The sequence below is a fragment of the Elephas maximus genome, chromosome 20, assembly GCF_024166365.1.
Source record: "Elephas maximus indicus isolate mEleMax1 chromosome 20, mEleMax1 primary haplotype, whole genome shotgun sequence".
NCBI lineage: Eukaryota > Metazoa > Chordata > Mammalia > Proboscidea > Elephantidae > Elephas > Elephas maximus.
In genome coordinates this window covers 62,957,676-62,969,941 of record NC_064838.1, presented here as the reverse complement: position 1 = coordinate 62,969,941, position 12,266 = coordinate 62,957,676, and the positions used below count along the sequence as shown (strand labels likewise).

At 43.8% G+C, this 12,266-nt stretch overlaps 1 protein-coding gene across 11 annotated transcripts in view; it reads right to left on the bottom strand.

Annotated features, from left to right (window-relative positions):
• Nucleotides 1–12,266, bottom strand: part of PXK (PX domain containing serine/threonine kinase like) — an 89,709-nt gene that overhangs the window by 53,665 nt on the left and 23,778 nt on the right. For all 11 annotated transcript variants that reach the window (XM_049861780.1, XM_049861778.1, XM_049861781.1 and 8 more), the window contains exon 3: nt 10,550–10,597. In XM_049861780.1, the coding sequence (XP_049717737.1) occupies nt 10,550–10,597 (48 nt within the window). The remainder of the gene's footprint in view (nt 1–10,549; nt 10,598–12,266) is intronic.

Below are 12,266 nucleotides of genomic sequence, written 5' to 3'. Positions count from 1 at the left end.
TAAAATTTAGAACTCCAAAGACTAATTAAAAAGGAAGGGTAGGAACATCAGCACTGACAGTGATGAAGTTACTCAGCCACCGACTTCCTAAACGCCTCCACACTAAGGACGACGGCTTCGAGCCACGCTGTCATTGCCCTGCTTCTGATACCTTTCCTTTTAATGTGCCCTCTGGATTCCCTTCTTGAGTCCCTGGAAAAAGGAAAAAGAGAACAAGAAGGCCACCAGCGGAGTCCCCAGAGTTTCATTCACAACACCTGCAGCGTGACAATGTAAAGGGGGGATAATCCCCAAAGTGGAGCCTATAATCTGGCCTCTTGGTAATCTAGGAAAAGTCTCCACATTATACCATTAATTACATCACAGTCATGAGATAACTAGCTTTCGTCTGGAGGGAAAAGCTTCAAACTCTGAATTGATCAATCTCTCCTCACTCACTTCCATCCTCAGATCTTAATGATCTGCAAATTGCTTTCAACCACATTTCAGTCAGTATTCCCGGAAGCTCTAAGCTCTCAACAGAGCCTGCTTTGTTCCAAATTCCCCTGGTAGACAGTGAAGTCTATCCTAGGTCAACGAGAGGCAGTAAAACTCAAATCACAAAATATTTGTGCTATAAAAGACCTCGGAGATCATCTGGTTCGACCTCTTTGTTTCAGGTGGGGAAAGTGAGGCTTGAGAAAGAAAATGACTGGCTCAGAGTCTTGTTGCTGGTTAAGGGGCAGAGCCAGGACAGGATTCCTTCCCAAGTCTGAGAGCCTTTCCATCATTTCAACCTCCTCCCTCTTTCCTTTTCTTCATTGTATGCTGTCTTCCGTAGATGGTCACTAATTTTGTTTTTGCCTTAAAATAAACCAAAAATTCATTGCTGTCCAGTTGATTTCGACTTATAGTGACCCTATAGGACACAGTGGAGCTGCCCCATAGGGTTTCCAGGAGCAGGCTACCACATCTTTCTCCCGCAGAGCACCGGGTGGGTTCGAATCACCAACTTTTTAGTTACCAGCTGGGCATTTAACCACTGCACCACCAAGGCTCCTTTTTGCCTTAAAATAAGGTGGTGATTTTCCTTTGTTGTTAACACAATGGATGCTTGCTATAAAATTTTTGGAAAATTAGCTTTTTTTCTGTTTTTCTACTTACAGCGCAACTATAGTACTAACTTATAGCACTAATTTAAAGCATGCTTGTTTGTAGAGAACTTGGAAAGTACAGACAGAGGTGTAACTAAGGCGTGGCAGGTAGGGTGTGTGCCCTGGGCACCACTTCAGGAGGTGCGCTAACAAGTAGTTTCTCTTTGTCATCGCAGTTTCCATCGCCAGCCGTGAGAGATCATTCGGCAATTTAAAACTAACTGCCCCTGAGTACAGAACAGTGTACAGAACCAGAAAAACACAGAATCCATAATCCCACCACCTGGGCGGGGGGAGGGGGGTCACCAGTTAACATTTGGCATAATCCCTTCCAATATTTCTAAACATTTCATGTAATTATATTATACCGCATTTTACATACTGCTTTTCACTTAAGCATTTTCTTATTGGACTCAGACAACTCTGCATATGTGTATTATATTTCTCTGTCTTCAGCAGGAACTCATTTATCTGTCAAAAGGGTAAACAAAGACTGAAAATCATGGTCACAGCTTTGCTCTGTGGTTTTGGAGTCTTTTTGGCCTGCTTTATGGAGGTTGTTTTGAAGTTATTTTGTTGCCAAAAAAGCTGTATGTACTTTCTTCTGTGTGTTTACTTGGATCCAGAAAAGCCTCCCACTGAAATGATGTCTGGCCGCATCCTGTCCAACACACGCCAACATCAATACATGTGTATATTTGCATATGAAATAAGATGCACGTTTAAAGTGCCTGTTTTTAGAGGGAAAGTTGCGCTGGAGCAAAATTACATACACATTATGTTTAAAAGACCATAATTGAATAGTCATCGACATTCAACCTTATATCCACAAAGTAAGCCCAAATGGGAGGTACGTCCCCCCACCCATACCCCTGCCATCACCATTCTCCAGGGCTGGCCTTTGTCTATATGTAATTTCAATTTCAAAAATATTTTTTCCACAATTCTTACTCAGCCCTGGCAGAACATAATTGTACAAAGGCCCACTCATTTCCCTTGCTTAAGACTAGGAAAAGGTTCATTTGCACGTAAAAGCAGAAATACACCGTAAGCCCAGCGGTAACTTCCAAATATAAAACTGCCACGTGGACCACTGCATCTGGATGGGTTATAGGGGAAATTCACTGCTGGAATAAGCCACCCCTCGGTGCCTGTGATGGTAAAGATTGTGTGTCAACTTGGCTGGGCCATGCTTCTCAGTGTTTATCTGTGGTCACCCCCATGATGGGATCTGCTGTCAGTAGCCAACCAGTTGGAAGGGAGTTTCCTTGGTGGTGTGGCCTGTATCTGAATATAAGTGGACGTTCTGACTTCTGCTTGCTCTGGATCCTGCAGTGGCTCCTGCTTGTGTGACCTCCAGATCTTGGGACTTGGGCTAGGAGGATCTCTGCCAATCTTGTGGTTCGTTGATCTTAGGGCCTATGAGCAAGAGCCCTGCTCTCCAATCTGCTAATCTTGGGTTCACCAAATCCTGCAGCTACATGAATCAAGAGAAGCCTCGTGGTCTTGCCTGCTGATTTTGGGATTCATCGATCTTCACAGCCTGTGAGTAAGAGCCCTGCTCTCCAACCTACCAATCTTGGGTTCGCTAGACCCTGTGGCTACGTGAATCAGAAGAAGCCTCTATCTTGATCCACAGACTTGGGACATTCCAGCCTCTACAACCTTGTGAGCCATTTCCTTGATATAAATCTCTCTCTGTATATGTATTTATACACTTACTGCTTTTGCTTCTCTGGAGAACCCAGCCTAAGACATTTGGTTACAAGAGTGGTTCTAGAGACACAAAACGGTATGGATGCGTTTTCTAAATTGGTTCTCAAGTCTAAAGATGTTGATTACTCTCCTTCCAGGAGTAAAGAGGGCACTGCTAATCCATGGCATGTGGTGGCGATACAAATAAGCATAATATCACCACCAGAAGATCAGGCATTGGTGAAAGGCAAGGCTCTGCGTGAACACGTGATACCTTTCTATAGTTCTGTCAGAATGAGAAGTATAAGGAAGCTGGTTGGCTGGTCCTACTTTCGCTAGACAAACTGGTGAAAGAAAGAGATGAGCTCAGGGCTTCAGAGTTAAAGCTCAAGTGCCACATAAACGACCTCAAAGTTTTCGCTTGTGTTTTGAAAGAAAGCCTTATTTCTTGTAGTAACAGAGCTGATATTGCCGAAAACCAAACCCAGAGTCTTATTGTAAGAGTGACTGAATTACAATGCCAGCTCAATTGCCAACCTCTAGGGGTGTCTGAAGTTAAAGTGAGGGCATTGATTAGGAGGAAATGGAATCCTGAAACTTGGGATAGGGACATTTGGGCAGATAATCAGGAAGCTATAGACACTGAGCCCCTAAACTCAGTTGAATCACTCCTGCCAATAGAACCACTCCCATCTGAAGAGATTACTCCATGTTTCTCTGCTAAACCTACCTGCCCGGAAAAACCGTCAGCCCCTCCACCCCCATCTAATGAGATTAGCCCTAGCCCAGCTACCTCTAAAGAGGCCTTGCCTGAGTCATTGCCTGGGACATTACCTGAGGCTGATGCTTTATAAGACAATGCTCAGTGTTCTAAAAACAATTCCACACTACTGGATTCTGGCTTCTAGACCTATAACTAGACTTAAGTTCCAGTGAGCCCAAAAAGGTGACGTACAAAGTGTGACCCAGGAGGAGGTACACTACATTCTAGAAGAACTGCTTGAATTTTCTAATATGTACAAACAGAAACCTGGAGAATATGTATGGGAATGGCTATTAAGGGTGTAGGATAATGGTGCAAGGAACATAAAGATGAATCAGTCTGAGTTTATTGATATGGGTCCACTAAGCACAGATTCCTCATTCAATGTGTCAGCTCAAGAAGTTAGGAAAGGATCTAGTGGTTTATTTGGTTAGGTTGCTGAAGCATTGATTATGCGGTAAAAAAAAAAAAAAAATGCGGTAGCCTATACTAAATCAAGTTGAAGTACCAGATCTGCCTTGGTATACTGTAGAAGAAGGTATCCAAAAGCTTAGTGAAACTGGCATGCTAGAGTGGATTTATCAGGTTAGATTCACTGACCCACACATGGAGTGCCCAGAGGACATACCTTTTACCACAACTATGAAGAATGAATTTGTGAAGGAATCTCCAGCATCTTTGAAGACTGCTGTGATTGCTATTTTATGTAAATTTGATGGGAGGAACTACAATTAATGGAATTAAGACACCTAACTACAATGGGACTAACTGGATCCCACGTAGTAGGGACCAAGTAGCTGTACTCAATCAACAGAGACAAGGTGGGCGTGGTTACAGTAATGGACAGCCAGAGTCAAAGCAATAATCAAAATAGTCTGATTCATACGGACTTATGGCATTGGCCACTTAGTCATGGTGTCCCTAGGAGTGAAATAGATAGGAAATCTACTAAATATTTACTTGATCTGTACAAATGGATGAATTCTAGGTCAGGTGAACAGCAATCTAACTCGAACAGCCAGGAAAGAGAGTCATGGTCTCTCAATCAATTCCCAGACTTGAGCAAGTTTAAAGATCCACGACCCCTTGAAGGAAGGGGAGGCTGGGTACCCTTGAGGAAGGATTCCAGTACACTGCCAAAAATTTATATTGTTAATCTCTCTCCCAGCCTTCCCCAAAGGGATCTACAGCCATTTACGAGAGTGCCTGTTCACTGGGGAAAAGAAATAATCAGACTTTTCGGGGATTACTGGATACTGGCTCTGAACTGACACTAATTCCAGGAGACCCAAAACATCACTGTGGCCCGCCTGTCAGAGTGGGGGCATATGGAGGTCAGTTATTAATGGAGTTTTGGCTCATGTCCATCTTACAGTAGGCCCGGTAGGTCCCTGAACCCATCCTGTAGTGATTTCCCGTTTCGGGATGCATAATTGTAATAGATACACTCAGCAACTGGCAGAACCCCCCCACTGGATCCCTGACAAATGGAGTAAGGGCTATTATGGTAGGAAAAGCCAAGTGGAAGCCATTGGAATTGCCTCTACCTAGGAAAATAGTAAACCAAAAGCAATTCCTGGAGAAATTACAGAGATTACTGCCATCATCAAAGACTTGAAGGATGCAGGGGTGGTGATTTCTACCACATCCCCATTCAACTCACCTATTTGGCCTGGGCAAAAAACAGATTTTGGAGAATGACAGTGGGTTACTGAAAACTTAACCAGGTGGTAACTTCAACTACAGCTGCTGTTCTAGACGTGCTTTCATTGCTTGAGCAAATTAATAATACATCTCCTCGTACCTGGTATGTAGCTACTGATCTGGCTAATGCCTTTTTCTCCATACCTGTTTCAAAGGACCATCAAAAGTAGTTTGCCTTCAGCTGGCAAGTCCAGCAATACACCTTTAGTTGCCTACCTCAACTGGTAGGGCTACATCAACTCTCCAGCCCTATGTCATAATTTAGTCTGCAGGGACCTTGATCACCTTTCCCTTCCACAAGACCTCACACTGGTCCATTACACTGATGACATTATGCTGACTGGACCTAATAAGGAAGATGTGTCAACGACTCTGGACTTATTGGTAAAACATCTGCATGCTACAGGGTGGGAAATTAATTTCACAAAAATTTAGGCACCTTCCACCTCAGTGAAATTTCTAGGGATCCAGTGGCATGGCATGGGGTCTCTTGAGATATTCCTTCTAAAGTGAAAGGTAAGTTATTACATCTGGCTGCTCCCACAACTAAAAAGGAGGCATAAGGCCTAGTGGGCCTCTTTGGATTTTGGAGGCAACATATTCCTCATTTGGGTGTGCTACTCTCACCTAATTATCAAGTGACTAGAAAAGCTGCTAGTCTTGAGTGGGGTCCAGAACAAAAGTAGGCTCTGCAACAGGTTCAGGCTGTGTTGCAAGTCGTTCTGCCACTTGGGCCATATGATACAACTGATCCAATGGTGCTTGAAGTATCAGAGGCAGATAGAGATGCTGTTTGGAGTCTTTCAGTGCCCTACTAGTGAATCACAGTGCAGACCCTTAGGATTTTGGAGCAAAGCCCTGCCATCCTCTGTAGATAACTACTCTCCTTTTGAGACACGGCTTTTGGCTTGTTACTGGGCCTTAGTAGAGACTGAATGCTTAATCTTAGGACACCAAGTCACCATGCGGCCTGAGCTGTCCATCATTAACAGAGTGTTGTCTGACCCATAGAGTCACAAAGTTGGATGTGCACAGCAGCACTCCATCATTAAATGGAAGTGGTATATACAAGATCTGGCCCGAGCAGGACCTGAAGGCAAAAGTAAGCTGCGTGAGGAAGTGGCCCAAATGCCCAAATGGTTTCCACTCCTGTCATATTACCTTCCATCTCCCAGTCTGCACCTGTGGTCTCATGGGGAGCTCCTTATGATCAGCTGACTGAAGAAGAGAAAACTCGTGCCTGGTTTACAGATGGTTCTGCACTATATGCAGGCACCACTTGTAAGTGGACAGCAGCAGCACTACAGCCTGTTTCTGGGACCTCCCTGAAGGACTGTGACGAAGGGAAATCCTCCCAATGGGCAGAACTTCAAGTAGTGCACCTGGTTGTTCACTTTGCTTGAAAGGAGAAATGGCCAGATGTACAAATGTATATGATTCACAGGCTGTGGCCAATGGTTTGGCTGGATCATCAGGGACTTGGAAGGAACGTGACTGGAAAACTGGAGACAAGGATTTATGGGGAAGAGGTATGTGGACAGACCTCTCTGAATGGGTCAAAGAAAAGAAGATATTTGTGTTTTATGTGTTTGCTCACCAAAGGGTGACCTCAGCAGAGAAGAAGTTTAGCAATCAAGCGGGTAGGATAACACATTCTGTGGAAACCAGTCATCCTCTTTCCCCAGCTACTCCCGTCATTGCTCAATGGGCTTATGCCTGAAGTGGCCATGGTGGCCAGGATGGAGGTTATGCATGGGCTCAGCAACATGGACTTCCACTCACTAAGGCTGACTTGGGTACAGCCACTGCTAAGTGCCCAGTTTGCCAGCAGCAGAGACCAACACTGAGTCCCTGATATGGCACCATTCCTCCAGGTGATCAGCCAGCAACCTGGTGGCAAGTTGATTACACTGGACCACTTCCACCATGGAAAGAGCAGCGTTTTGTCCTTACTGGAATAGACAATTACTCTGGATATGGTTTGGCCTTTCCTGCAGGCAATGCTTCTGCCGAAACTACCATCTGCGGACTTACAGAATGCTTTACCCACCATCTTGGTATCCCACACAGCATTGCTGCAGATCAAGAAACTCACTTCACAGCAAATGAAGTGTGGCAGCAGGCCCATGCTCATGGAATTCACTGGCTTTACCATGTTCCCCATCATTCTGAAGCAGCTGGCTTGACAGAATGATGGAATGGCCTCCTAAAGACATAATTACAGCACCAGCTAGATGGTAATACCTTGCAGGGTTGGGGCGATGTTCTCCAGGAGGCTTTATATGCTCTAAACCAGCATCCACTATAAGGCCTTGTATCTCCCATAGCCAGGATTCATGGGTCCAGGAATCAGGGAGTGGAAATGGGGTGGCATCACTCACTATTACCCCTAGTGACCCACTGGCAAGTTTTTTGCTTCCTGTCCCTAAGACCTTATGCTCTGCAGTTCTAGAGGTCTTAGTTCCAAAGGGAGGAATGCTCCCACCTGGAAACACGTCACTTATTCCATTGAATTAGAAGCTAAGAATGCCACCTGGTCACTCTGGGCTGCTTATGCCTCTGGATCAACATGCAACAAAGGGAGTTACCATACTGGCTGGTGTGACTGATCCTGATGACCAAGAAGTTGTCGGACTGATATTACATAATGGAGATAAATGCATGTCTGGGATGCAGGAGATCCTTTAGGGCATCTCTTAGTACTACCATGCCCTGAGATTAAAGTCAATGGAAACCTACAGCAACCCAATTCTGACATGACTACTAATGGCCCATACCCTTCAGAAATGAAGGCTTGGGTCACCCCACCAGGCAAAGAGCCATGACCTGCTGAGATGCTTGCCGAGGGCAAAGGGAATATGGAATGGGTGGTGGAAGAAGGTAGTTCTAAATACCACTTATGGCCACGTGACCAGTTGCAGAAACAAGGACTGTAATTGTTATGAGTATTTCTTTTCTGTATGTGTGCATCAAATATTTTCGTGTTCTTCACTTATAAAATATAAGATGTAAACCGGTCTAGCGCATTTTTGGTTGTATGTGTGTTTGTTTTATCATGTTAGGTGCAAGCATGACTCTATAATTGTCTTTATTCAGAGATTATGTATGGTTTAAGGAGATGTGTACAGACGCCAAGTTGATAAGGGGTGGACTGTGATGGTTAAGATTGTGTGTCAACTTGGCTAGGCCATGATTCTTAGTGTTTACATGTGATCACCCCCATGACAGGATCTGCTGTGAGTAGCCAATCAGTTGAAAGGGAGTTTCCTCGGGCATGTGGCCTGCATCCAAATATAAGCGGATATTCCGGCTTCTGTCTGCTCTGGATCCTGTAGCTGGCTCTTTCTCGTCTGACCTCTGGTTCTTGGGACTTGAGCTAGCAGCTTATCTGCCAGTCTTGGGATTCACTGATCTTCACAGCCTGTGAGCAAGAGCCCTGCTCTCCGACCTGCCGGTCTTGGGTTCACCAGCTATGTGAATCAGGGGAAGCCTCCATCCTGACCCATTTCAGCCTCTACAACCTCATGAGCCATTTCCTAGATATAAATCTCTCTCTATATATATATATTTATATGCTTACTGCTGTTACTTCTTTAGAGAACCCAGTCTAAGATAGTGCCTTAGCTAGCATGCCATCACATTCCCAGCTTTTGTCTAAATTTAAAGAATAAGCTACTAAAATCTTTAAGTGAAACCAATTAAACCAGTCAACATGGAACATTCAATCTTGCCCAATATTCTATCTGGAAATTTAAATTGGTCGTACAATTAAAATAAAAAGACAACATGTCTCAAATGCATGACAAATATGGTAATTACATAAAGGTTTACTGATACTCAGGACAATTCTACTAGGAAAAAAATAAGGCATGTGTGCTTTCAGCAGCGTTGTAAATAAATGTTAAGGTTCGGACTCTACAAATGCTATTTTCTGAAGTCTGACCAATAAAATTTGGTTTTTTGAAGGAAGCTTCCATGGCCAGCAGTCCTCCTGACCTTTGTGCACAGGATCAGAGGTCACTCAGAAAAAGCGATGATGGCTAGCTCACCACGGAAAGACCAGTACTTTACCTCCCAGCTGAGCTGGTCATAAGCCAAACACTTCTGTGGCTCAGGTGTAAAGGGTTTTATTTTACCAGTTGTCCCTGGGTGGTACAAATGGTTAACGGCAGCTCCTAACCAAAAGGTTGGAAGTATGAGTCCACCCAGAGGCAACTTGAAAGAAAGGCCTGATGTTCTACTTCCAAAAAATTAGCCACTGAAAACCCTGTTGTACTCTGACACACATGGGATTGCCATGAGTTGGAGTCAACTTGACAGCAATTGGTTTTTTATGTTGTCAATCAAATCTGAGGTATGACACAAGCCCAGTGATCTTCAGCAATTCACGGCACTTGAAGACCAGTCTGCCAAGTGAAGACACAGGTGATATCACCAGTACTTCCTGTAGTGCCGATGCCCCTCTAGGACCCTTCAATCGTTACCAGCACTGGCTGTGTTTGCAGAGAAAGCCTTTGTAGCTCAACCCTCTTTCCATTATAGCCACCAAGTTAAAACCAAAAATCAAACCCGTTGGCTCTATAGTCAATTCCAACACACAGTGACCCTATAGGACAGAGTAGAACTGCCCCATAGGGTTTCCAAGGCTGTAATCTTACATAAACAGACTGTCACACCATGGAGCGGCTGGTGGGCTTGAACCACCGACCTTTCGGTTAAGTGCCAAGTGCTTAACCACTGCACCACCAGTGCTCTTTGACCACCTAGTTAGCAACATTTAAATCAAAGGAATTTAGAAATGTGTATTTAAGAGAAAAACTTACACCAGAAAAGGCTAAGTCTCTATTGTTACTGCTGAATGTTGATCTGAATGCTGACAGCAGAGCCTAGTTTAGTGGAGAGAGCGGGAGTTTGAAAGCAAGATGGGTCCAAGTCCTAGCTCCATCTAAGTAAACAACTCTAGCAACCATTCCTAATCTGTGAAAAGAAGATAATACAACAGCATCCGCTGACTGTGGTTGGGATGCAGTCTGGCACACAGGTACTCAGTTGCAAGGTACCTATTAACCATAAATCACATGTTTGTTCCCAAAAGTTTATTTTTACAGCTACACGTTTCCATCTGCTTAAAGAATGAGCCTTTCTCCTTTGTCTGAGAAATTTGCTAATTTCTTGTTCCTGATATTGCCCATTCAACCAGTTTTTAAGTCACCCTAAGCAATCATGTGTGTCCTTGGAGTTTCAAAACATTTACCTGCAAGCTGTTGTTCAGCAAATCAAAGTCACTATATCTTCTAACAATCTGTAAGAGACAAGACAGTGGTGTTATGACTCACCAAAGACCATTGCTTTTCAGATACATAACATTTCCTTATTTAATACTTACTGGCATTCTAGAGCTGAGGCGCTTGCACTAAAGGTAGTAGGATACCGAATGTGACATGTCCAGGAAACAGATCTACCAGTGCCCCAGACTTGGCTAGGCCATAGGAAACTGGTTAATGCCAGCCAACCTCACAAGACACCAACAGGTAAGTGAGAATGATGGTGCAATTCGTTTTCAGAGCAAATAGCCCTTTAAATGTCTTTCTTACTATCCAGGTACCTGGAAAGATGAATTAATGATTAAAATAAAAATTAAAGAAAAAAGGTTTCCTGAGCATGGTATCAAAGCAGAAAGAGGTGGACAGTTTTGAGGCCATTCATCCTTGCCTTGAATAAAACTTCCCCCAATTGAAATCCCCCCACTCTAGAGACTAGACTACACCACCAGCAGAGCTGCCATGTTCTCCCTGAGCCCCAGTCCAGTCCACTGCACCGGATATTTCCCCTTCTCCTTCTTAATTCCTGGCAGGGAGCCTACCTTTGATTGTGCATACATTCTTTCTTAGTTATGTTGATGCCATCAGTTATGCCACAGCCAAATTCTACTAGCTTCCCAGACTGGGCAAGGAAAGTATTTTGCTTCTGAATAGCTTGACCTTAGTCTTTATAGGTGATTCTCAAATGTTAGTGCGCAGAACAATTACCTGGTAATTCCCTAGGGCCCAATCCACAGAAAATCTAACACCATCCATCAAGGATAGGGCCCAGGAACCTACATTTTCATTAAGTATCCCCGGGAATTCTAATGCAGCTGATCTAGAAAGCTGCACCAAGGGTTGATTTTTCTGGAGGACAAGGACACCGCACCTTGCTGTCGGCTCTGCTTGCCAAGTACACATCAAAAAGTTAAACAGAGCAACAGAAGGAGAGTCAGGAAGAGGAGGAGGGTATGGCATGTGTGGCTAATTGTCTCCATGAACAACTGCTTCCTTTGCCACGAGACGAGAAGGACTGATGGTGCCTGGCTACCACTACAGAAGAATCTTTATAAAACGGGGAAATTACAAAACAGAATTTCAAAATCTCATGAAATTCAGGCTTTTCAGAGACATGGACAGTATATGAACTCCTGAAACTATCACTCTGAGATAAACTTTAAACCTTAAACCAAAAATATCCCCTGAAGTCTTCTTAAAACCAAGCAGTAGTTTAACTTAAGTAGTAAAGAATGTCTGCCTTGAACATTATACCCTTTTAAGATCTATCTACATGGGATCAAATTGAAACAGCAACTCGAAAGATAGAAAACTTGGCGAACAGTGAGTTTCTGTTAATGGGGGAGGGACAACTTGGAAAAGGAGGGTGAGAATGGTTGTACAACTCAAACAATGTAATCAACGTCACTGAATTATACATGTAGAAATTGTTAAATTGATGTATGTTCTGCTGTGTATATTCGCAACAACAATAAACAATAAATTAAATTAATTAAAAATATATATATGGCCGTCCCTCCTAAGTGCAAAGAATTGAGAGGTAGTGCAGTGGTCGGCCACACAGGCTCACCAGAAGACACAGATTCCAGCCCTGCTGTCACCAATCTGAGCATGACCTTGGGCAAGTTACTTACCACTCAAGTGTAAAAT